We start from the raw sequence: 25,687 nt of genomic DNA, 5'->3' as shown, positions 1-25,687 counted from the left end.
CATATAATATATTTTACTTTATTTCCAATATGTATTTTTATATTTTTTATGTCCCTTTAAAATGTATAATATAGTTAAAAATTATTATAAATGTTGTTGATAAATATTATGCAAATTTTGGAAGTAAACACTATATTATTGTATATACATGCGCATACAATATATTACGGTTTATTGTATGAAGGTATAAAAAAGGATAGGGGGCATTGATTTTGAGAAAAAAATAAATATTCAATTAAAATTTGAAAAAGCGAAATATAATAAAATAAAATAAATAAGAAAAAGGGAATAATTATATTTTTTTTGTATAGGATAAAATATATTCATTATAAATTTAAAAAAATAATGTAAAATATTATATATGAGGTTAATTATTTTGTCATTTATATTTTGATGTGATATATAGTATATATATTTTTGCTGGTTATACTAAATAAATTTGGCTATGAAAAAAAATTTGGATTTACAACGAAAGGAGTATTAAATATTTACAAGTTTAACTTGAGAAAAAAACATATTGGATTTGTATAAATTTTTTTAGCCCTGATTAAAGAGTAATACTATTTGCCTATACCTGTTCATGCCGTGCTTTATCGTTTCTTATTCGTTTGGTTCGTTTGGTTCGTTTGTTTACTCGATTTGCTTATTCATTTGTTTACCTTTTTGACCTATGCAGTGGACTTATATAATGATAACTACGGAAATGATGAGGACGACTTTATGGGGGATGAGTTTGGGCAAGGAGTTGACAGTGACGAAGGGGAAAATTATGAAAACGATATAGACATTATAGCAGATAATCAAATAAAAAAAGAAAAATATGATTATGAGAATTGTGAAGGGAATGAAGAAAATATAAGAATAACAAGCCCATATTTAACTAAATATGAAAAGGCAAGAATAATAGGAACAAGAGCATTACAAATAAGTTTAAATGCTCCGTTAACTATACCAATTGAAACACAAAATGATAAATCAAATGGCAAAAGTGATTATGATAATTATTTAAACAATGATCCATTAGTAATAGCAGAAAGAGAATTATATAATAAATCTATTCCATTCATTTTGAGAAGGTATTTACCAAATGGTAGTTATGAAGATTGGCGATTGGATGAGCTTATCATAGATTAATATTATTTTTTTTTTTTATGTTAATATTTATTATGATAAACTATTTTGTTTTGTTGTTTCTACAATTTTGTAAGGTTGCTACAAATTTGGCTATCCACAAAATGCATTGACTTAACCCCTTTTTGATTTCAATTTAAATGACCTACATACAAAGATAATCTATGTTATCATATTTATAAATGCATAATCAGATAATACAATAGGTATAAATTAGTATGATAGTAAAACTTAAGTATGCATTGTATGTACATTTAAGTTGGTTATTTATTTTATTTTATTTTTTTTATGGCTTGTCTTTTTATTCATTTACAACTATTCCAACGCTTTAAACAAAAGAGGTATTACGTTAAGGTACACATTTTTAGTATTCGTGTTTGATATTAAATAAGGTAGGAGTTTTAAAAAAAAAGCAACACATATAATGCAGGCTTATATGGAAAGTGCAGTGTGAATTAAATTTTGCATGAAAAAAATTAAACGATTTAAATAAATAAACATATATATATGTGTGTGAACACCATCAGTGTGAGATAATTGCACACAGTTTTAAACGCTATTTGCGTTGATATATTTTAAAGAATAGAAAAATGAATACAACAAAAAATATTTATAAAGACTTGAAAAGGTTAAACGTGTAATGCTTACATAGAATATATGCACAGGGGTGTGTGCAAATTCAAAAACTAAAAAAAGGTATAAGCATTTCTAGGAATATATCATAAAATAGGGATATAAAAAAGCAAATTATTAAAAAAGGGGAATATATATTAACATAAATGAAATGAATATATATTAACATAAATAAAATGAATATATAATAAGATCATATCAACTGCTGTCACTTATATCCATGTATTTTTCATAGTATGTTAGGCTGTTCATTTTCCAGTATTGAAAAGAGTTGTACTAAAAAAAAAAAAAAAAAAAAAATATTTAAAATAATTTACACATGTATATAACAATATATCCGTTCGCAACACTACGAATGGTATTTATATTTACGTCAAGCGTGGTACTTATATGAGTATATGCTCATGTTGTTCACCATTTAAATGTATGCATGTATATATATATATTTTTTCGTCGTAATAAAAGGGGAAGAGTAAAATAAAAAATGATGGCAGCTAGCCATGTAGAAAAACTCGAAGTTAATAGGATTATGAGAAAATGTAAATAGTTCATAGTTATAAGAGTTAAAAAATAAGGAATAGAATAAGGCTAGAAATGTGTATATATTTTTTTGAGGTTAATAAAATAGTGTATGCACATATGGAGTATGCTCGCATGAGTTTGAAATAATGTGCATACAGAAATTTGGTTGAAGAAAAAACAAAAAATACGATAAAACGATTTGAGCATATATTTGAGAAATAAGATATCTAGAAAATTAGAAGTAATAAAATAAAATTTTATAAGCTGTTTTCCATTCTTACTTGGTCATCATCTTCCCTTTTCTTGTCGCACTTGATGCTTGGAAACATGTACTCCGTTATTTCGCTCATCGTTTCGTACCTATTAATTGGGTTTGGGAAATATATAAATGTGTGAACGCACAAAATAGAGTTTGCTAGAGATTACAACATTTGTTTGCATTTTCTTACGTTTTGGCGTAGGTCGAATTGACGTGGTGCACTATTCCGTTGTTATCAATTATAAAAACCTTTGCCTCTGGGACGCCGACAGATATGTAAGCTCGATGGTCCTGAATAGGAAAGAAAATTTAGAGAATTGTCAATAGGAAGGGTTAGTAGGTTGAGCAGATTGATTATCAAATTGTTAAGTATGCGGATTAAAGAGAGGAACAATTTGGGTGTTTGAAATGCTTACGCTTTCCGTATTTCCGAAGGCGGCATAAAATGGATTATGATGGGAAGGGAATAAATTTCTAATATCACGTAATGCAGCTATTTTGAAAATGTATGGCTTTTTATCAATAACTTCTCTTTTGAAAGATGGGAAAAGTCTATCAGGACTTAAAATTAGAGGACCATCAGGAAGTTTATTATCATTTCTTTTGAATCGAAATAAGTACTCTCTAGTAGAGTCCGCTTGACCAATAGCTCGAGCAGTTAAATATAAAATATGATAACCATTATTATGTATTTTATTAAACAATTGAGAGACACCATCATGTGACCAATCTTTTCCAACAATTGGCATTATATGACCTAGCACATTAGATCTAGTTATAGTTCCATCAACATCAGAAATAACAATTTTTGCATTTTTTTTCCAGAGATATATAGTACCGTTAATACTTTTTGTACCTTGTAAAGAGGATGTTACTAAAAATGTAATAGTATTTGCACCTTCTTTTAAATTTAATGATTGAAGTTGTTCTGATGTTGGTCGTAATGATTTTCTATAACGTACTTTTATTTTATCATCTTTATGTCTAGTACTTCGTTTCGAGTCATCATTTTTGCTATACAATGAGCCTTGGGCACTTCTTTTAATATGACTATCGTTGAAATTAAAAAAGTTGTTATCGTTTGAAATGCTTGAGTTTCGTAAGTTGATGGTATTGGTAGAATTGCGTGGTATATTTAGCCCTGAATTTTTACTTTCTCTACCGTTATTATTGAAACTGTTATGAGGTTGGGATGTAGAGAGTTTATTCTTTGGTGTGGATGTGATAGATGTGTTTTTTTCAGGATAAGTATTTGGATTATATTCTAAATTAGGAACAGTTTTTCTTTTTTGATCTTTTTTATTAGTTGGTGTATTATTCGAAGTATTTTTTTTTGGAGTTTTTGTGTTATTATCTTTAAGTTGATTATTGTTTTCAACATTTGAGACTCCAAACCAGTTTCTCCAACTTTTATCTTTCATTTCAATTAAGTTAAGAGAACTATTTAATAACTTTTCAACAGCAAGAATAGAAAGAGGTTGATTAAAAACAACCCATGATGCTAATAATGGTAAAGCAACCCTTGATGGATAGTATGGATCCTTTTTATCAAATCGGAAAACAAGAGATGGATGATACCATAAATTAGAATTTCTATCAATTTGATCATATGTAACAATATTAGCTTCGAAAATATTTTTATTATGAATTTCAATATTATATTCATTATGTTCACTATCTATATTTTGATTTAATAATAGATGTCCACATAAACTACATTCTATTCTATTTTGTATATCATCATCAAAACCATTTTCTTGTGTATCATCAATAGATTGATCATAATAATTATTATCACAATTTGATTTGATTTCTTCATCTATATAATCATCTGAAATACCTCCATGAGGATTATTTTGTATTTTTTCTTTATTATTTTTTGAAAATTTTCGTTCTTCTTTTGTTTTTATAACTTTTGATTCAAACATATTTTTTGATGATTGTTTTTGAATACTAGGATTCATAATATTTCCATTGGAACTATTTTTTTTTTTTCTCATATCATCTAAAATATCTTTATTTTTATTTTCCTCTTTTAATGGATCTTTTGGAAAATTGTAACCTTTTGAATGAAGACTACGATTTGATTCTCTTTTTTCTCCACTCGATTTTGTATTATAATTAGCAGATAGAGGTCGTGTCTGTTTTGATTGGCTAGTTCGTTGTATTTCCAAATTGTTTTGTGCATTATTTTTAATATTTTTAACGGGATCAATTTTTTTGTCGACATTTTTATTGGCATTACTAAGTGTGTCTTTAGTTATATTTTTATTTTTTGAATCTTTTAAATCTTTTGCAATAAGATTAATATTTTTATCTTTGAGTTGATTCATATTTTCTTTATTTATATATGCTAAAGAATATTTTTTAATTTCAGTATGGTTATCGGTTTTTTTAATATAGCATTCACTGAAATTTCTTTTTCTACCGATTATATCATTAGGGATTGGTAAATGATGATCATTTTTGAATTCTTTATTTTTATTATTATCTAAACTAAATTTATTACTAGGAGCAACACTTCTATTTTTTTTTTTTTTTTTATTTGATGATGAAATAGCACTACCATTATCAGATGGGGGATTTGGAACTTTTAAATGGGGTAGTCTTCCCCAAGACCATGACCATTCAGAATTAATATTTTTTTCATCAAATTCGTTTTCTATTTTATTTGAATTTTTATTTTTAAGATTTTGATATGATTTAAGATTATATAATACATCAGAATTTTCATTTTTAATTGGTTCTTCATTATTACTAGCTAATGATTTTTTTTTTATTTCACTACTCTCTTTAGATATAGATGGTTTGTCTTTTATAGATGGTTTATCTTTTATAGATGACTTATCAATTGAATCATGATGTTTTATATCATTTTTCGTTTCACTTATTTTTCTGTTTGATTTTGTATTATCATTTGTATATGAAGCTTTACTATTTCTACGATTTCGTGTAGAATTTCGAGTTATTCGTTCATTATCACTGTTTACTCTTCTTTCTAGAATAGGTATTGTTTTTTTTTTTGATAGATCCTCATGACGATTATATTTATCAGAGATTGGATTATTTTTATTTTGATAATTGTTTAATAGAACTTGTTCATTCTCTTCATCCTCATCAAATTCATATTCTTCTTTATCACTTCGAATGTTATTAATTGATGATCCATATATACTACAACTATCAATATTATTTTCGAAAAATGCATCATCATATTCAAATCTAGGTGATGATAAAGGAGATGTTTCTAAATCTTCTTCTACATCTTCATATGTCTTTTCAACAAAATAGGCTTCCCCTGCACTACCTAATTTCATATGCAAGTTTGTACTTTTCCCATTAACTAATATATTAACTATTTTTTCTTTGGACCTTAGTAGTTTTGTTTTGCCAAATCTTACATGAAACGGCGTTGATTTATATATTAAGTTTATTTGTTTATCATTTTTTATTTGCGACTCTATTTCGGATTCGATGCATATAATATCAATGCAGCCGCTTAGCGTGGCCTGGTTGAAATCAAGGGCGTTGGAAACACTGCTGACTATTTTTCCCCACCTGCAAATCGATGTAAATTGATGTAAATTGATGAACATGATGTGATTAGAAAAAGGCAAACAGCCATGCTCAAAACTGCTTCGAGATAATGCGCATGGAAAGGTTAAGTAAAGAAGGGAGTGCATGATAACATATGCAGAGTCATATATGGGTGTAGTAGAGAAGTGGATAATTTTGATATACATTTAGGATATATAACAAAAAAACATTGTATGTAAATGTAAATGTGGTGTCATATTTTGTTATACTTTTTTTCTTTCTTACATTTTGTTCCTTGATTTTTTAATTCGCACATAACACAGTAAATTGGAATAAATATAATGTGATAGTTTGTTTTAAAGGTTTGGGAAAATAAATATGGTTGTGGTTGTACGTATATAAATATACGAGAATACAGTGGGTCGTTATTATTTCACATAAAATGTTTTTCTTTAACGTTGGATATTTTTTGTATTATATTTTGTCCCACGTTTGTTTATTTTATAAAGTTGGGTATTGTATTATTATTCGATTTATTTATTTTTCCCTCTATTTAATATTTCTTAATTTTAGTATTTGAATTCATTTTTCCACATAGATAACGAATAATTGCCATTTGATTTCATTCGTTGTATTTTAATATATTTTTTAATTTTTATACTATAATACATATTGATATGTGTGGAATTAAAATTGTTCAATATATATTTTAGTTAGGTATAAATACAAAAATTAAAAAAAAATGAAAAACGGTTAAATAATAATAACCATATAGTGTGTGAAAATAAATTTACTAAAATAAAAATGACGTAGCTATAAATTAATAGAGATTGTGTTTATATATATTAGTAATAATAAAAAAAAGAAATGCGAAACGATAATAATCGGCGTGTACTTATCAGTTTATAAAATGTTATACATGTATGGGATAAAAATATATAAAAATTGTATATTTAATTATTATACAATCGTAAAATAATTACATTATATATATTTATATATATTTATTTATATTATATATAGCATATAATATTTAAAAGGCGAAAAGATTAAATCAAATATATATGAAAATAAAAATAATTATGTGTATAGCGCATATTATATATAACTTCAGGTACGGGGATAAAATTATTAGTGGGGAAAATATATATTCAATTTAAATAAATAGAAAAATATTTACAATTTAAAAAAAATAATAATAATAAAACATACTGTACTTATCTAAATTACGAGTTTTAAAATAAATGAAAACGAAATATATAAAAAAAATTAAAAAAAATTCATATATATGAAATTAAATACGAACAAAATATAATATGAGGTATATATGTTAGTGAACAGGTATATTATAATGCATTTATGTGTAAAGATAGTATATTGGGATGAATAAATCATACGAGTTAAAATGTGTGTATCGTTCTTTTATGTATATAATATGTTTTTATTTCTCTTTTATAAAATATTAACCACTATGACCAACCCTATTTATCATCAATACTTATCTATTCTTTTTCCGGTTTTGGTGTGTTCCTTTTTATTAATTTTATGTCACTATTTATTTCAACTATGGTATAGAAAAGGTTTTGCCTACCAACTGTTGGTTCTTTATAGTTTAGAAAAAATAAAGCATAGTTTACGATAGATTATAAAAATAGAAAAAGAAAAGAAATTAGCCTATAGAATTAATGTGGATATATACAGGAATATATTTATGTGAAACCTATAAATGGTTAGGATATGTGCCTTTATAGAGTTATATTAGTCATTATAGATTATTTACAAACAAATGAGATACTATTTTTATATCTATAATTTCTTTTTATCATTGCGTGTGGTAGCTTGATTAAATCGAAGTTATGATGCTTCCACGCAAGGAATGGATTTTGTATTATATCCTTATCTATATAAATATATTTTATTATAATTTTTCTTAAGATAGAAAATGGTAATTTATTAATACTAAGTTTGGCCGAATAAATGGAGCTTATTTTTTCTCATTTCAATTTATTTTTCGGTATGATATTTATTATATATGGGTTTATAACATATATCAAAGACATTGTAATAAAAAAAATAATTAAATAAATAAATTAAATCATATTAAAAGGTGTAAGAATTGTTATAAAAAAATTGATAAATATAATTTGACACTTAAAATTTATATATTAATGAAATAAGGATAATGTAAACATTATAGGCGTACGTAAATACGAAAATATTCTCCTCGATATTTTCATCAATATTTTTGTTCGCATATGCATAAAGGGTAAATAAGCGGCTTAATGTGATTGAGTATAGGCAGTAAAATATGTAGAGAAGAAAATTGTGGAAATCGTGTTTATATAATATTATATATTTGTTTATATTATTTATTGTATATATTTTTTTTTATTAAGAAAATTATTTCCTATTTTTTGAATATTGATTTGTTATAATATAAATGATATAGCCATTAATTTTTCCCTATTTAAACTAACACGATTTATGATCGTACTTACATATAAGAAAAAAAAAAAAAAAGTGAAAATAAACATTTTGGCTAGCTTGTTAATGCGAAAAAGGGGACTGAAATGGGAAATAAAATAAAATATGTATATATGAAAAAGTATATACAGAAATAAAATATGTACATACAGGTAGTTTATAATATGAACAGTGGATATATGTGGAAATGTAATTAAAAATGCCCTGTACGGAAGATTATGATAAATGTCTTTATGATTTTGAAGAAAACTTAAAAAAATCATATGACAGAATTAAAAAGTTAAAGAAAGATGAGGAAACTGTATATGAGCATACAAAATTAGAAGATAGTGAAATAAAAGAAAAGAGAATATATTTGTTGGGTTTAAATTATGGAGAATATATATTGTTAAGGGGAAACTTTCGTTTTAGGCTTATAAAAGGGCTAGCTAATTTTAATGGGGAAATAGTAAAGCCATCTATAGAATATAAAAATGTTCATATACCGGACTTTAGCCCAATGATTAAACTTATAGCCTTAAATGATATGAATATAAAATGTGAAAATGGAATATTTAAAACGTTTATTCATGGAAATACCAAGGAAAAAAATAAAAATGAAACGGATAACAGCATTTTCAATACAAATATTCATAATGAGGGGAATGTAGAAATGTGTAATGAAGGTGATGAAAAAAAATCATCAAATGATATAAATAAAGTTGAAGAATTAAAAGTGGATATAATTAAAAGTGATAATAATAAAAATTCTGAACATTTTGATAAATATATGAACGGGAGTGAAAATATTTCTGAATGTTCAGAAAAAATTTTAGAAAATCATTTATTTTGTTTAAATATGCTAGAAAAGGGTGACATAAAAAAAGAGGAATTTAATGAATATTTAAAGAATTTTAAAGTAAATAAAACAGAAATGATGAATAATTATGCAAGTAATTGTATGATGGATACAATAAATTTACATTTTGAAAACTTTCCTATAATTATTGCATTTGAAAAAAAAAAAAACTTTTGGTATAATTTATATAATAGTGACCCAAAAAAAATTATAAATATAACTAATAGTGCAAAAAATAATAGTATATATATTAATAGTTATCAAATGTCTTATATAGTCAAAGAGTTTATGCTCTATACACATAATAAAAAAAAATATAAGGTGTGTGATATTTTAAAAAAGATCGAAGAAGAAAGTATATCTCGAAAATTGCCAACTCCATTTGATGATTTGGAAAATAAAAAGGAAAGTATAGTGAGTTCAGATTGTAAAGAGAATGAATCAAATTTGCGTTCATACAAAAAATCGAAAGTAGAAAATGTGAAAAGTAACGAAAATGTAAATATCCCAGTGGAAGGGGAAAAGACAAATTATAAGATCAATGAAAATGATAAAAATGATTTGGGAATAATAAATAAATTAAAAACAGAGGATTATTTAAAAAAATTAAAAAAAGAAAATATATTTGAAGAAAAAATCGAAAATAATAAAAATGAACAATCCAAATTTTGTGCGGTTTCTAGTATAATTATAATGGGTGATAAAGGAAAGGGGAAAAGTTATTTTGTTACAAGCTTTATAAATAATTTATTAAATTATAATAAAAACGGGGTACTATTATTAGACATTGATGTTGGACAACCTATTATTGGAATAAGTGGATTTATATCTTTGTATAAAATAAAAAGCCCTTTAAATATTTATAATTTTTTTTACCCTAAAAAATTTAAATGTATAAAAAAAATATTTTTTGGTAGTTGTTCAATTATGGATAATCCAAATCATTTTATTAAATGTATGGAACAGATATATGATTATTTGTTTGATGTATATTTGAAAAAGAAATTAGAAAAAATTAAAGAGAAGAATAATTCAAATAAAATAAATAATAGTAAGATAAATGTAGGGGGATGTTTATATCCACTAGTTGTTAACACATTTGGATGGATAAAAGGTATAGGATTGTTTTTATTAAATTTAAATATTTTATTAAGTAGATCCGATTTTATTATTCAAATAGATTCATTAAAGATAGAGAAAAGAATGAAACAGCTATTTAGTAAAAAACAATTTTATGAATATATGTTTAACGATTTTTTGATAACCCATAATGATAAAAAGATGGTAGAAATGGAAGAACAAGAAATACATTGTGAAAAAAGAAAAAAAAAAATAAAAAATAAATATATTATATTTAATTTGAATAATAAACATGTGAAATTAATTGCAAAAGAACATTCTATATTTAATACAATTATTAAATATAATTATGGATTAAATGAATCTGATTTATTGTTTAATAATTTTTCAATGTCTTTTAAAAAAGATGAAAAAATAGAAACAGATAAGAAGGATAATAATCATTATATTAATAAACAACCTTATAAAAAAAAAATATATAACATGGGGAATAATAATAAGAGCGGTTTTACAAAATTTAATGAACATAATAAAAATATGTTACTATCACATAATGAACGAGGAGAATGGGATGATACAACAAGACAATATAACAATTATAGGGTTGGCGAACAAAATCAAAAAGATGTTAAAGATTTTAGTAATTATTGGAAAAACTATTGTTATAAACCTTTGCTCGATTATATAGATAATAGTATTCTATATAAAAATGAATCAGTAATGAAACACACTAGATATCGTACTTATTTTTATAAACGTTATCAAGATATTATTAATCCTATGATAAGTAAATATACGAAGAATGAATATAGATATAATAATGGGAGTGAAATAAAAAAATTAAATAATTTAAAAAATTTTGAAAAAGCATATTATGATAATTTTTCGAATAATGATAAAAATCGTATGACTAGCCAATCTACGGAAAACTCACCATTTTTAGTTAGTAATAAAAAAATGGGTTTTGAAAATAAAAAAGATAATTATGTAGACAATAATGAGAGTATAAAAAATTATGATGATTATATTAAAAAGATTGAAAATTTATTTGAAAAAAAATGTATAAGAATAATAAATTTTGTAAGTTATAAAAAAAATAATTTTTATGAGAATATAAATAAACTTATTTCACAAAATAAAAATGTTCCTATACTTCCAAAAAATTTAAGAGCATATCGTTTTTTTTGTTTTTTCTTTTTTAAATTTAAAAAAATGATATTTTATTTACATAGTTTTTCCCCCTATGATGGGATAGATGATTTTTTTATGAAACACGAGCATCGAGTAGCTGAATATGTATTTCAAGTGATTGTTAAGAATGAAGAGATAGGAAGTGATATATGTCTAAATGTAGAGAAGGATACCCAAAATTATAGCTATATGGAGGTATTAAATAATAGCTCGATGGAACAGGGCGAAATAGGGTGTAATTCATTTTGCAGTGATAATAATAATGAAGCAAATAAAGGTTGTTATGAATTGAATGAATACAAAGAAGAGAATAGGTTGGATGAAAATGACAATGCAAATGATAATGAGAAATTGGAATATAGCATAAATGATGATATAGAAATTGAGAGCACACTTTGGAATGATACTATTTATAAAAGTTGTTTTTTATTTAATTGTGTTATATTTGATTTGAAAAATATAAAATTAAGTAATATAGCATTTAATAAAAATAGTAATGATATATATGAAGAAGGGAATTTTTTGGCTTATAAATATTTTTTTAATAATATTATATGTTTATGTAATGATAATGTAGAAAATAATATACATAACAAAAGTGATGAAAAGAATTTATCGAATAATAAAAAGGTGAATTATAATATTACTCGTCTAGATATAGGTACAAATTTTGAAAATATAAATTCATTTATTAAAAAAACAGAGTTAGAAAAAAATAATGTTAAGATAGTTGATATGTCAGAACAGTTTACACATATATTAACAGCATATATTAAGTTGATTGATAATATGAAACTTATAATATATTTGCCATATTGGTTCACCAATTTTGATATACTTAAAAATGTGAATACATTTGTTTCTGGAATGAATTTAATACCTTATAACATACGTGACATGATTAATAATTATCCTTACTATGTGGATATAGTCATTGCGAAGGAGGATGAAATATTTAAGTTTTTGAAGGAAGAGAAGGACAAGGAAGTAGAGCAAGCCGGGGCATAGGATCGAGATGGAAAATATATTGTTATACCATTTACGAAGGCTTGAATGCATTTTCTAAGTTTAGCACAGCTTTAGGTTAAACATAGAAAGTGCGAGAAATGGGGACATCCCCAACACAATTACATTAATATGCATATAATAAAGCTTCCAAAATAATGTGAGTTTGTTTTGGAAATTGTGTTTTTCTGCTGATTAGGCTGAAGTCTGAATATTACAGACTTAGGGCTAAATATGTTATGTATATTTGTGCATTTTTTTTAATTTTATTTTTACAATTTTTAATTTGAACTTAATTTTTAACCTTAATAACTAACTTTATTGTTAATAAAGTTTTTGAACAATCTTAAGTTCGCAAAATGGGATGCATATCTAGTATATGTATGCATATGTACATGTGAATAAATTTTAAATATCATTTTAAAGTAGGAAAAGTATGGCAATTAATATTTGCATTATTGGGTATGTATTAAAAAATATAAAGGTTATAAAATTTTGAAGTAAAGATGAAATAATAAAGGTTTTCATTTTATAAGTATGGGCTGTTCATAAAATACACAAGCATGCATTTGTGAGGTATACCATTTTTGAATATGCAGTAATTCACTATTTAAACGTTGCGAAAAAAATTTTGAAAAAATTCATATTCAGTTGTTATGAAGGGATAAAAAATATTTCGTATAGAAATGTAAAATTGGAAAAACTCAATGTCAAAATATTTTGCAAAATAATTTAAACAATTTATAAATATTTTTAATTTGTTAATTTTTTTTATTTGGCTTGGTCAAGATAAGTAGGAGGGGCCAAGCTTAGAAAGTAGTTTCACCGCAAAAATTGTAGGCAAAATTGTAGGCAAAATTGTAGGCAAAATTGTAGGCAAATTGCAGGTAAAAGCTTAGGAATATTTGATGCTATATATAACTTCGCAATGCCGACAATACATTTGGTTTGCTGCAAACTGCAGTCACAAGAACTAGCGCTGACGAACATTGGGTTTATAAATAGTGGGGTATACAATAACTTAAAGAAAAACATAAAGGGTAATGAGTTATATGGAGAGATTGGAAACTTAGTTTTAATATTAAAGGGTAATGATTATATTGGGAATGATGAGATAGCATTAAATACATGTCAAAGAGAATTTTCTCGAATTCAATTAAAAGAAAAAATTGAAATAAATATAATTGATAAAGAAAATAAAAAAGATATTACAAATTTTATACCTATTGATAGTATAGATATAGAAGTAAATGTTTTTGTTAAACCAGATCGTCAAATTGAATTAGAGGATGAAGTAGTAGAAGAATTTTTTAAAAAATATTTTATTAATCATATATTAACAAAGGGACAAATATTAGCATTAAAATGTAATGATATATTATTAAGATGTGTAGTTAAAGATATAAAAACAGCTGAATTAGATGAAATAAAAAAGTTAAACAAGAATACTTCTACCATTGGTTCGTATTTCAAATTAGGAGGTGATAATTATCGAGGGCAAGATAGCATGTACAAAGGGAGTTTAAATGAACGTGGGATTCTTTTTGAGAATACAGAGTGTATTTTTACTAGTATTAATGATGGTAAATTATTTATAGAATCAAAAAAAGTTTTAAAAAAAAATATTATAAAAAGTAATTTTAATTTTGAAGAATTAGGTATAGGAGCATTAGATGAAGAATTTAAAACGATATTTAGAAGAACCTTTGCAAGTAGAATATATCCAAATTATATAATAAAACAGTTAGGAATAAAACATGTGAAGGGTATGATATTATATGGTCCTCCTGGTACCGGGAAAACATTAATAGCTAGACAAATAGGTAAAACATTAAATGCAAGAGAACCGAAAATTATCAATGGGCCTGAAATATTAAATAAGTACGTAGGTCAATCTGAAGAAAATATTCGTAACTTATTTAAAGAGGCTGAATTGGAGTATAAGCAATCTGGAGAGAATTCATTATTACATATTATTATATTAGATGAGATAGATGCAATTTGTCGACAAAGAGGTAGTGCTGCATCTAGTGGATCAGGTGTAAATGATAGTATAGTTAATCAATTATTATCAAAAATAGATGGAGTAAATAGTTTAAATAATATACTATTAATTGGTATGACAAACAGAATAGATTTAATCGATGAAGCATTGTTAAGACCAGGTCGATTTGAATTACATATTGAAATATCATTACCCAATAAAGAAGGTCGAATTCAAATATTAAATATTCATACAAAAAATATGAGACAGAATAATAAATTAAATAAAGATGTTAATATAGAAGAATTAGCAGAAAGAACCCCCAATTTTTCAGGTGCAGAAATTGAAGGATTAGTAAGAAATACAGTATCCTATGCATTTGAGAGACATATTAATTTTAATGATTTAACAAAGCCAGTAAATGCTGATGATATTATGATAACTAAAAATGATTTTTTAAATGCATTAAAAGAAACGAAACCAGCTTTTGGAGCTGAAGAAGATATTATAGATAATCTATTATCAAATGGAATAATAAATTATGGCAATCAATATGAAAATATTGAAAATACATGCAAATTATTAATTAAACAAGTAGTTGATAATTCAAATACGAAACTAATGAGTGTCTTATTACATGGAGATAGTGGAACTGGTAAAACTACGATAGCAGCTTATATGGCTAAATGTGCAAATTTTCATTTTACAAAATTTATAACCCCTGAAAATTTAATAGGGTATTCAGAAAGTGGAAGAATCAATTATATAAATAAAATATTCGAAGATGCATATAAGACACCATTATCTTTAGTTATATTAGATAATATTGAACGATTGATAGATTATACTAGGATTGGTCCACGATTTAGTAATTCTATTTTACAAGCAATTATGATTTTAATAAAGAAAAAACCTAAAAAAGAAAATCAAAAAATATTAATAATATGCACTACTTCGGAGTATCAATTTATGAGAGATGTAGGATTAGTTAAAAATTTTTTTGTAAATATTGAAGTACCAATGTTAAATTCAAGTGTTTCTATAAAAACTGTATTACAATGTAGAAATCAAAATAATAATGATCTTCCGGAAAGTGAAATATGCAAAATAATAGAATCTAATATTATTAAGAGTATATCTATAAAAAATTTACTTATGGTTACAGATATGGCATCTGAGGCTGCATCAGATTGTAATTCAATTATTACTAGTGAAATCTTTTTAAAAACATTTAATGATTGTGGAATTTTTTTTGATGAGGATTCATATTACTAAGTTTGTGTAAAGAGATTTAAAACATTTGGTGTTAGTTTTTTTTTTTTTTTTTTTAACTGGCTTATTGTTAGACATGTATATTATAAAGCATAGGCCGATTAGTTATGTGCATCTTCCGTTTTTACATGACAAACGTGCAAGTGCACATATGTAGAGTAATGAACAATATGCTTATGCATGCCTATAAATTTTTATTTCATTTTATTTTGTTTATTGTTTATGGCGCAAATGATGCATATTGTGTATGTAGTACGAACTGCAATTTAACTAATTAAAACACGATGCCACTTGTCCTGGGCATGCGCAAAAAATATGCAATACATATAGATAAGGGCGTGGTAATGACGTAACGAAATAATATAAGGTTTTCACAAACGGGTAGAGAAAGGAAATAGTATACTTATTAAATAATGCCATGTAGGTAAACCTTTTGGAAGTTTGACTTGTTTGCAGTGGGACCAATATTATTACATACATATAATGCTTTAGAAATTTTAATTTTTACAATTTTAGTGTATACATTTGAAGAGGGGGAAGTTACTAGTAAAAATGTGCGTAACATTTTCATACGTATGTGTGAGAATGAAAATTATAAAGGATATTATTGTATGGGAAAGCGATTTTTTATGATTAGAATTTATAAGTTATTGTAATAGTAAAACAATAAAGTAAAGGAATTACGATATTCTTTGAACTATTTAATTTTTTATAAACAGATTGAGATATGTTTGTGTACGTATTTATATGTAGTACTTTTATGTCAATATATGTTTATTATTAGTTTGTAAAATTTAACATTTTTTTGAATTGAAAATATTGCGAAAAAAATAGGTGTGTCAAAAATGGGTGGGAAAAAGATAAAAAAGAAATATTCCCCTGAAAATGATTTATATTATGAATAATAAAAAATAGTTTGTAAACATTTTCGTAAAAATAGTTTATACAAAATTGCTTGTAACGAAGGGAATAATATTAGGCGACTTAATATGTATATAAAAAAATATTGTAAATTTTGTGCTTATAAAAATGGGTGTATATATGTACTTATATATTTGCATAAGAGATTATCCATATAAATTATTATCATATTTTATCGCTACTACTCTATTATATTTTTTTATGTGTTTTTGCCTTCACACTTTTTTTTAAATACAATTTTCATAATTTTAATTCTATAATTATATTCTTTTTTTATTCCTGTTGGGTAAATAAAGTTATAATAGAATATAATATATAGTGTATATATATATTATATATATAAGAAATATAACAATATATTTAAACTCCTAAAAATGTAAATTAATGATAGGCAAATGATATATATTATTTATTATGTATCATATAAGAGAGTATTTAAATCCAATGTAAAGAGTTTACACTGTTAATTTATTTTTCACATACATAAAAATAATATATATGAAAAGTTATATACTTTAAAGATCACATAAATTTACATACCTTTTTGTATTATTATATTAAGGAAGAGAATAGTTATTGTAATTTTAAATTATTATTTTATTTTTCTATATATTTTTCCATTCCTTTTTTAATATTATACAGATTTACAAACCTTTTTTGTTATGTATACACGCATATAAATATTATGAAATAAATATTATGTAAGCAAGTATTTTCATATATATAGTGTATGTTTAATATTGGGTATATGAATATATTATATATGCGTGTATGTGTGAATTATGTATATATATTATGTTTGTATTCTTGTGTATTATATATATATTGCAAGTTTAAATTAAATATAATAAGGAATAAGTTAAAAGTACGTTTTATAATTTAAATAGTATATTCATCTAATTATATATATTGTTAAATAAAACAGTTAGTAAAATATAAGTTATATATACTGAACATATTAAATTCACATAATATATATTTTTTTATTTCATTTTTGTTACATTACCTTTTATTTTTCTTTATTTATTTTATTAATTTTCGTTTTATTTATCATTACGCAGTAAAATATATGTATATTACATTGCTTATATATATAAAGCAAAAAAAGTTACATGAAATAAGTACAAACAACGAATTGAATGAATATATGTATAATGTGTGAATTTGAGAATAGCAAAGATAATATTTTATTAATATATTTATGATATGGCGACCCTGTTTTTATAATTACAGGAAATATAAGGGCAAAAATAATAAACGTAAGAATATTAATAGAATTCCATAACAAATTTGAATTAAGTAGCTATACATATATATACAAGGAATTCGATTTTTTCCCTTTACCTTTGTATGAACTTTTTAAATTGGGTGGTGGTACGGTTACGTACATACTTATAGCTATGTAAAATAGAATTATTCAAGAGTTAAACAGAATAATACAAGCATCGAAGGTGATTGAAATAAAAGGAAAGGAGGAGTAGGACGATCGGGCAATTTGCAATATTTTATTTTAGTAAGAGTTGGCAAAAATGGAAAATGAACAGTTCAATCCTTTGTCATTGCTAGACAAGAATCAGCCGTTTGATGCTGATAAGTTGAAGTTACTGGATAATATCGTTGAAGCTCTGTTAGATACAAAAGATAAGAATAGAAGAGACTTCGCTCAGAACTTATTAAATCAATTTAAAATGTTAGATAATTCATGGAGGTCTGTGTCGGTTATATTAGATCATAGTGAAAATGTGAATACAAAATTTTATGGTTTACAAATATTAGAGGAATGTATAAATAATAAATGGAATATATTGCCTGCAGAAGAAAGAGAAGGAATGAAAAATTTTATAGCTTGTTATACAATTACAATGTCAACAGAAGGTACAACAGTAGGTGTTGATAGACATTTATTAAATAAATTAGATGAAACATTAATACAGATTGTCAAGAAGGAATGGCCTGACTCATGGTCGAGTTTTATACCCGATATTGTAAATTCAGCAAAATTAAATCAAAATGTTTGTGAAAATAATATGAAATTATTAAACATGTTAAGCGAAGAGGTGTTCGAATTTGGTAATGAAACGTTAGTACAGAAGAAAAAAGAAAAGTTACGAAATGAATATGCAAGTCAGTTTCAAAAAGTATATGATTTATGTTTATATATATTAGAAGCTAATATATGTAATAAGAGAAGTACAAATAGTTCATTGATTAAGCAGACATTAATTTGTTTATCAAATTTTTTCAAATGGATACCACTAACATATATATTTGAAAAATATAAATTTAATGATAATGAAATACAAATAATCGATTTATTATTTGATCATTTTTGGGATGATATATCATATAAAATAGAGTGTGTAAAATGTATACAAGAAATAGTTATGTTAAAGATTGATGAAAAAAATTTATTATATTTTGAAAATGTATTTATAAATTTATGGAGTAAGCTAGTAAATAAAATAAAATATTTACCTAATGTAAATGAAATGAAAAATATACCTCCTGAATTTAAAATATTCTGGGAGCAATATTATTTACAAATATCTATATGTTTAACTAGCTTTTTAAAAAATTATAGAGAGAATATAATTGAAAAAAATAACAACAGTAATGATATCAATGTTGTTTATAAATTTTTGCATATGCTAGCGAATAGTAATATGGATGAAGTATTTTTAATAATAGTTGATTATTATAATATATTTACTGAACAGTTAATAAGAGAATTGATAGGAAGATTGGAACAAGAAAATAGTATAAAAAACAAATGTATAAATTCAAATAATAATATGCAAACCGATTTAAAAAATGGTATGAATAATGGTTCAGGATTTAATATGGGTTTAGATAGTGGTGTTTTAAATAATCGAAAAGTTTATAGTTTTGCTACAATGCATAGTATAGGAGCTGGAAATAATAATGCAGGAAATGAAAATAATGTTATAAATATAAATGAATATTCATCTATTTTAGATAAAATAGATTTAACACAATCAGATATTAAAAAGATATGTCCAAGAATAAAATTATATGAATTTATATTAAATGATATTCGAAGGACTATTATTGAAAAGATGGCAAAACCACAAGAAATATATATATCATATGATAATGAAACAGGAGAAGTAGTAAGGGATTTTGAACCTGATACTACTGAGATATCATTATATAATACAATGAAAACTACATTAGTATACTTAACTTATTTAGGATCTGAAAAAACAATAGAATTAATTGTAGAACTATTAAATAAAGAATCTGAAAAATCGTTGAAAAATACAAATAAGAATGAACAATGGAATAGTACAAAAACAAATAGAATTAGTTATGCTGTTGGATCTATATCAATGTGTATGACTTTGAAAAAAGAACAAGACTTTTTAATGTATATTTTAAGGATATATTTACATATGATTGAAGTTAAAAATGGAGAAGAGAATAGAGCTATACTTGCTTCATGTGTTATGTATATAGTTAGTCAGTACCATCGTTTTTTAAAATTACATTGGAGATTTTTAAAAACAGTTATGAAAAAATTATTTGAATTTGCAGAGAATGAAAAGGTACAAGATATGGCAGCAGAAACAATATTAAAAATATGTAAACAATGTAAAAATGTGATTGCAAAAAATAATAATAGTACGGATAGTAGTGGTAATAATACTGAATCCTTTTTTAGTATTTTTATAAAGTTTCATAATAATATAATGCATAAATTACCTGAAAAGTTGAATTTATTATTATATGAAGCTATTGCACATGTCATTTCATGTTTCCCTTATGAAGAAAAACAAGAGAGTATAAAAATACTTATGAGCAAACTAATGACGTTATGGAACGATTTAATATATTCAAATAGTAATATAAAAAATGTAAATACATTAAATAATGGCGGTAATAATAATGGTGCTAGTGCCAATATTATGGATACAGATTTTAAAAATTTAGAGCATTTATGTAATTATGAAAATTCAAAATTGATTATAACATTTGTAAGGGTTAATTGTCGTTTGGCATATGCATTGTCTTATTTTTATTATGAACAATTAAATTTAGTTTTTTTTGATTTTTTAAAAATATATCAATTATATAGTAAATATATTAATATGGAAGTTGAAGCAAATGGTACAAAACGAATAAAACATGCACAGTTCAGAAATTTATTTTTAATGAAGAGAGAATTTTTACATTTAATAGAAACAACTATTGAAAGAAGTTGTTATAATATTCAAGAATTAGAAGAAGCTTTATTAAAAAGGGAACAAAAAAAAATGAAAAATGAAATTGATGAATCTATGGATGTACATTTACCAACAGTTGAAGAAGCTAAACAAATCAATTTTCAAATGACTAGTAATATATTAAATGTTTTATTAGAAACAATTTTAGTTGATTATAGAGATAGTAATCCTCATATTAAAGATGCTGAAGTATTTGCATTATTATCAACAGTTTTTAAAAAAATCGAAAATGTTACATGTCCTATTTTACCAACAGTATTAAATTATGTATTATTACCAACGATAGATATGATAAAAAATGATTTTTCTTCTTATCCAGAACATCGAGAAAAATTTTATAACTTTTTAGATGCATGTGTTAGGCATTGTTTTGATTATTTATTTACATTAGATTCAGAAATATTTAATACATTTATACAATCTTTGTTATGGGCAATAAAACATGAACATCCATCAGTTGCAGATCATGGTTTAAAAATTACACATCAATTTCTTCATAATGTAATTGTAAAAAAGAAAGAATACTTAGAAGAATTTTGTAAAGCTTTTTATTATATTATATTAAACGAAGTATTCAAAACCTTAACAGATTCTTTTCACAAATCTGGTTTTCATTATCAAACTATTATATTAATGAATCTATTAAGACTATTAGAATTTGAGGTTATAAATATTCCAGATGCAGAAATTACTAAGCCACATATAATAAAGCATGTTCAAACTTTTTTAACTCAATCTTTTGAAAATCTGAATCAAAAGCAAATCGAAACTTTTTCAGTGGACATGTTTAATTTTTGTGTTGAATCCCCTCCCACCTTCAGATCCTTTGTACGTGATTTGCTGATATCGTTGAAGGTTAGTTCAAAATGAGATTTACTTGCATGTTGTGCATTTGTTTGTTGTTTTTCGTGATTCTATTTCTGTTTTATATTTTTATTACTATTTCATGCTTCTTTTTTGTTTCCATTTCCACTTCACATTTTGATCACCTTTTGCTTTTCATAGGAATTTTCGACAAACCAAGACGAGCTGTATGAAGCTGATAGACAAGAGGCTTTACAGAGGGCAAAATTGGCAGAGGATAACAAACTGATAAAGGTATTCAAAAGAGATAGCTCACATTTATACAGTGTCACTATCCAATGTGCATAGATAACAATACACATGTAATTTTTTTTTTTTTTTTTTTTTATAAATCAGCTGAGAGGATTAATGAAAGAAGACGTACCATCATTTTCGGCTATTGATGTTGATGATGAATGTATAAATGTGGAATAACCATAATTATATGTAAAAATTTTTTTCATCATGATTTTGTTATTATTACCTTGTGCGTCGTATATATATATTTCCTATTCTGTTCATTATTATTACTATTTTTTAAAAATTATTTTGGTTAATTTTTTAAAATTTATATTAATATATTTTTTTTTTAATATATATATTTAATTTAATTTTTTTAAAAGTCGTATATGATTAAAATACTAGACACATATGCATATGTATGTAGTGGTGGAGCATATACATATTTTCGTGTGGGTATGTGTAAATGTTTGCATACATAAATGGTATTTATGTGAAATATAAATATATGTATAAATATATATATAAATTTATTTATTTCGTATGCATATAATGACTTATTAATTTCTGCAATAGTGTTTATCAGCTTGTATCATTTTATTAACGGTTAGTCTTTTATTATATTTTTAGCATAAACTTTATGTAAACAAATTATATTTATAATATACTTATTTTATATATTTACACGATTTTTCCAATTTAAATAATTTTAAAATTAAAAAAAAATACAATCAATATATTTTTCTCTATATATAAGAGGGAAAGAAATAAATTTTTTATTTGATGGTTTATTTTTCCATTTTTTTAAGGCCATCACTATTTTATTAGGTCTTTTTAATGTCCTACATTTTAAGACAGCAGAAATATGGCTAGCTCTTTTGCTAAAACAATGAAAGACCTATTATTCATAAGATTATTTTTATCCTTTTTATTAACCGTTTTTTTAGTGAAATATTTGCAAAGAAATATGTGTGCTATTTATTTGTTTCGTATGAATGTTTTTGAAATGCATAAATAAAAATATGTGTATACAACGAATATGGGTATAGCTGATGGCATTCTTAAAAGGTATATTGCATTGTATATAAATGCTTGTAACATTTTGAATGCTTACACAAAGGCAGTACCTATTAAGCTATGCCTACATTTTTTCCATTATATTAACCTTATAAAGAATGAACAACAAAATAAATGGCATATTTTGGAATTTTTTATAGTAAGACAATGAAAAGTTTATATTTATTTGTCTATAATTTTAGAAAATTTTGAATATGTGCATGTGAAATTTGGAATTGCATAACTTAGCGAAATTTAGGTCTTTTATAAAGCTGGTCTATTTTTGTTTTTCCCTTAACAGTTATTTAATATTTATAAATTAGTATAATATTATGTTTATTTTTTTTTTTTTTTTATATTTTTAGCAACTTAAAATTTTTAACTTTTAAGTGCAAATAAAATATTAATGAAATAAAGATAAAAATGGAATTTTAAAAATTATCACATTATGTATATCATATTTTTTTTACTATTGTTTTGATTATTTAAATTTATTGAATAAAATTAATTTGACAAATGAAATAAATATGCATATTATATTGTTATTTTTATTTGCTGTTTTTTTCCTATTAAAATTATATGCAAATTGAGTATTAGTTCCTATGTATGTTCGTATATTTTGTATGCATATAAATAAAATTTTATGCAAATTAAAAATTATAATTTTTTTTTATACTATTTGCTGATTTCGTTTTGTTTTTTTTATTATATATTACCGATTTTATTTGTTTGTTTTCCATCTTTTTTAATGGCAAAATATATTTATTATAATTTTATTTTTATTTAATTATATATACTTTTCAAGAGTTAACTCTTTTCATATTAAACATGTTTTTAGGGTTATTATAAAGGGAAAATTATTATAATAGTATATGTAAGCTTTACATTGATAAAATTTGTCATATACATAGTAATACGCAAAACATTGTTATGTATATATTAATAGTTGTAGATAATAACAAATAAATAAGTACATGTATACCTGGAAAGAGAACAAGTGTTTTTGTATGAATATCAAAGCAGTATATTTTGTTTTATACATATTTCGGTGATTAAAACATGAATTGATTTTTCATCTCCTTGGTCCTCTCTTATATTGGTATATTCTACAAAAATAAATATATTATGTATATGTTTTAAAATTATAAAACTAATTATGATACATTGTGCAAACTGATACGAATTTACAATGTTATATCCCTGATATTGTTAACTCGGAAATCATCTATATTTACGTATATATATATTGTATATACAAATGCTAATAAAAATAGAAAGAATAGCAAATGAAGAGAGATAAATGAAAAAATAGGAATAAGCTATTTATTTCAGGTTAATAAAGTGCTACTTTAAAAATAAATGATTGAAGGAAACAGCATAAGTTATATTTTAATTTTATTTAAATTTATTTCAGTTATTACATATATTTAATAAGATTTATAAAGGAATTAAAAAAAAAAAGACACTTAAATTACAATTTTTAATTTTAAAAAATATCATATTTTTGGATATTTCATGTAAAAATTTGAATACAACATCCCCTCATATCATCACCCTATTCTTATCCCGAAAGAGAAATAAAAAAATATAGTATACTTAAGTTTTTTTTATACATTTGAAGTTAATTCTTGTTTTAGGTTATGTAAAAGTGGGTATACATATTATAACGGGGGTAAACCAGTACTCTTAATTATATATGTATATGCACATGCAAGGTAAAAAACATAGTTTGTACCTTTTTAGTTATTTAATTCATAATTATTTGAATAATTACAAGAATAAGATAAGAGAAATAAAAAACTTGGAAAACAAAAAAGAGGGGATAGTATATAAATATGTATTAATATATTTATAGACTTTGTTAACCCATGAATGTGCATCAGTTTATCAATCTGTATACATAAAAATTGCATATATATATGTGCATACAATTTTGATCCCGTAATAACCTCTAAAGGGATTTATGTCCGTAACTTCGCACATAAAACAGGGGATAAAACTTGGGTAAGCCAAAAGGAATAACATTTAAATTGCCCTGGGAAGTGTGTAAAATAAATATAGCAATTTTAAGAATTGTATATGTAAGAAATAAGCAAACGTCTGTACTCTCCAGAAAAATAAAAGGTAATTGATTTTGTTACTCGAATAAAAAAATACATGTAAGCAGAATTTATGATACGATATAATAAAAATCGAAAGGAATGTGTAACACTTTAAATGCAATACTTTATAAAAAGTTTGTAGTACATAAAAATTATAAATATTTTCTGACTAGTCATTATAATTAATGTGTAAGCTGGGTATATCTGCTCGCAATTATACATTTGGCAAAAAAGATAAATCGCAACAACTTAAACCGTTTTATACGCGCGAATGCTAACACGTGTATTAATTGGCCTCACTACATTTTTACATAAACATAAACAAAAACGAAAAATAGTTTGAAA

At 24.1% G+C, this 25,687-nt stretch overlaps 5 protein-coding genes across 5 annotated transcripts; 4 read left to right on the top strand and 1 right to left on the bottom strand.

The window, feature by feature from the left end:
- Positions 1-553: 553 nt before the first annotated feature.
- On the top strand, positions 554-1,134 carry PCHAS_0402800 (DNA-directed RNA polymerases I, II, and III subunit RPABC2, putative; the record flags this gene model as incomplete). The annotated part of the gene is made up of 2 exons (XM_016799955.1): position 554; positions 677-1,134. Coding segments are annotated over 2 exons (459 nt in total).
- Positions 1,135-1,962: 828 nt separating this feature from the next.
- On the bottom strand, positions 1,963-6,369 carry PCHAS_0402700 (HAD superfamily protein, putative; the record flags this gene model as incomplete). Its single annotated transcript, XM_016799954.1, has 5 exons — positions 1,963-2,040; positions 2,568-2,646; positions 2,736-2,836; positions 2,962-6,103; positions 6,368-6,369. Coding segments are annotated over 5 exons (3,402 nt in total).
- A 2,396-nt stretch (positions 6,370-8,765) lies between these two features.
- Positions 8,766-12,683, top strand: PCHAS_0402600 (CLP1 P-loop domain-containing protein, putative; the record flags this gene model as incomplete). Its single annotated transcript, XM_016799953.1, has 1 exon — positions 8,766-12,683. The coding sequence occupies one exon, from the start codon at positions 8,766-8,768 to the stop codon at positions 12,681-12,683; it is 3,918 nt and encodes a 1,305-aa protein (XP_016653258.1).
- A 925-nt stretch (positions 12,684-13,608) lies between these two features.
- On the top strand, positions 13,609-15,939 carry PCHAS_0402500 (N-ethylmaleimide-sensitive fusion protein, putative; the record flags this gene model as incomplete). Its single annotated transcript, XM_740861.1, has 1 exon — positions 13,609-15,939. One exon carries the CDS (start codon positions 13,609-13,611, stop codon positions 15,937-15,939), a length of 2,331 nt encoding a protein of 776 aa, XP_745954.1.
- Positions 15,940-18,386: 2,447 nt separating this feature from the next.
- PCHAS_0402400 (exportin-1, putative) lies at positions 18,387-22,379 on the top strand (the record flags this gene model as incomplete). The annotated part of the gene is made up of 3 exons (XM_016799952.1): positions 18,387-21,956; positions 22,107-22,199; positions 22,302-22,379. The coding sequence occupies 3 exons, from the start codon at positions 18,387-18,389 to the stop codon at positions 22,377-22,379; spliced, it is 3,741 nt and encodes a 1,246-aa protein (XP_016653257.1).
- Positions 22,380-25,687: the final 3,308 nt, after the last annotated feature.

This window comes from Plasmodium chabaudi, assembly GCF_900002335.3.
Source record: "Plasmodium chabaudi chabaudi strain AS genome assembly, chromosome: 4".
In the NCBI taxonomy this organism is placed as follows: domain Eukaryota; phylum Apicomplexa; class Aconoidasida; order Haemosporida; family Plasmodiidae; genus Plasmodium; species Plasmodium chabaudi.
This window is presented reverse-complemented; position numbering and strand designations above follow the sequence as displayed.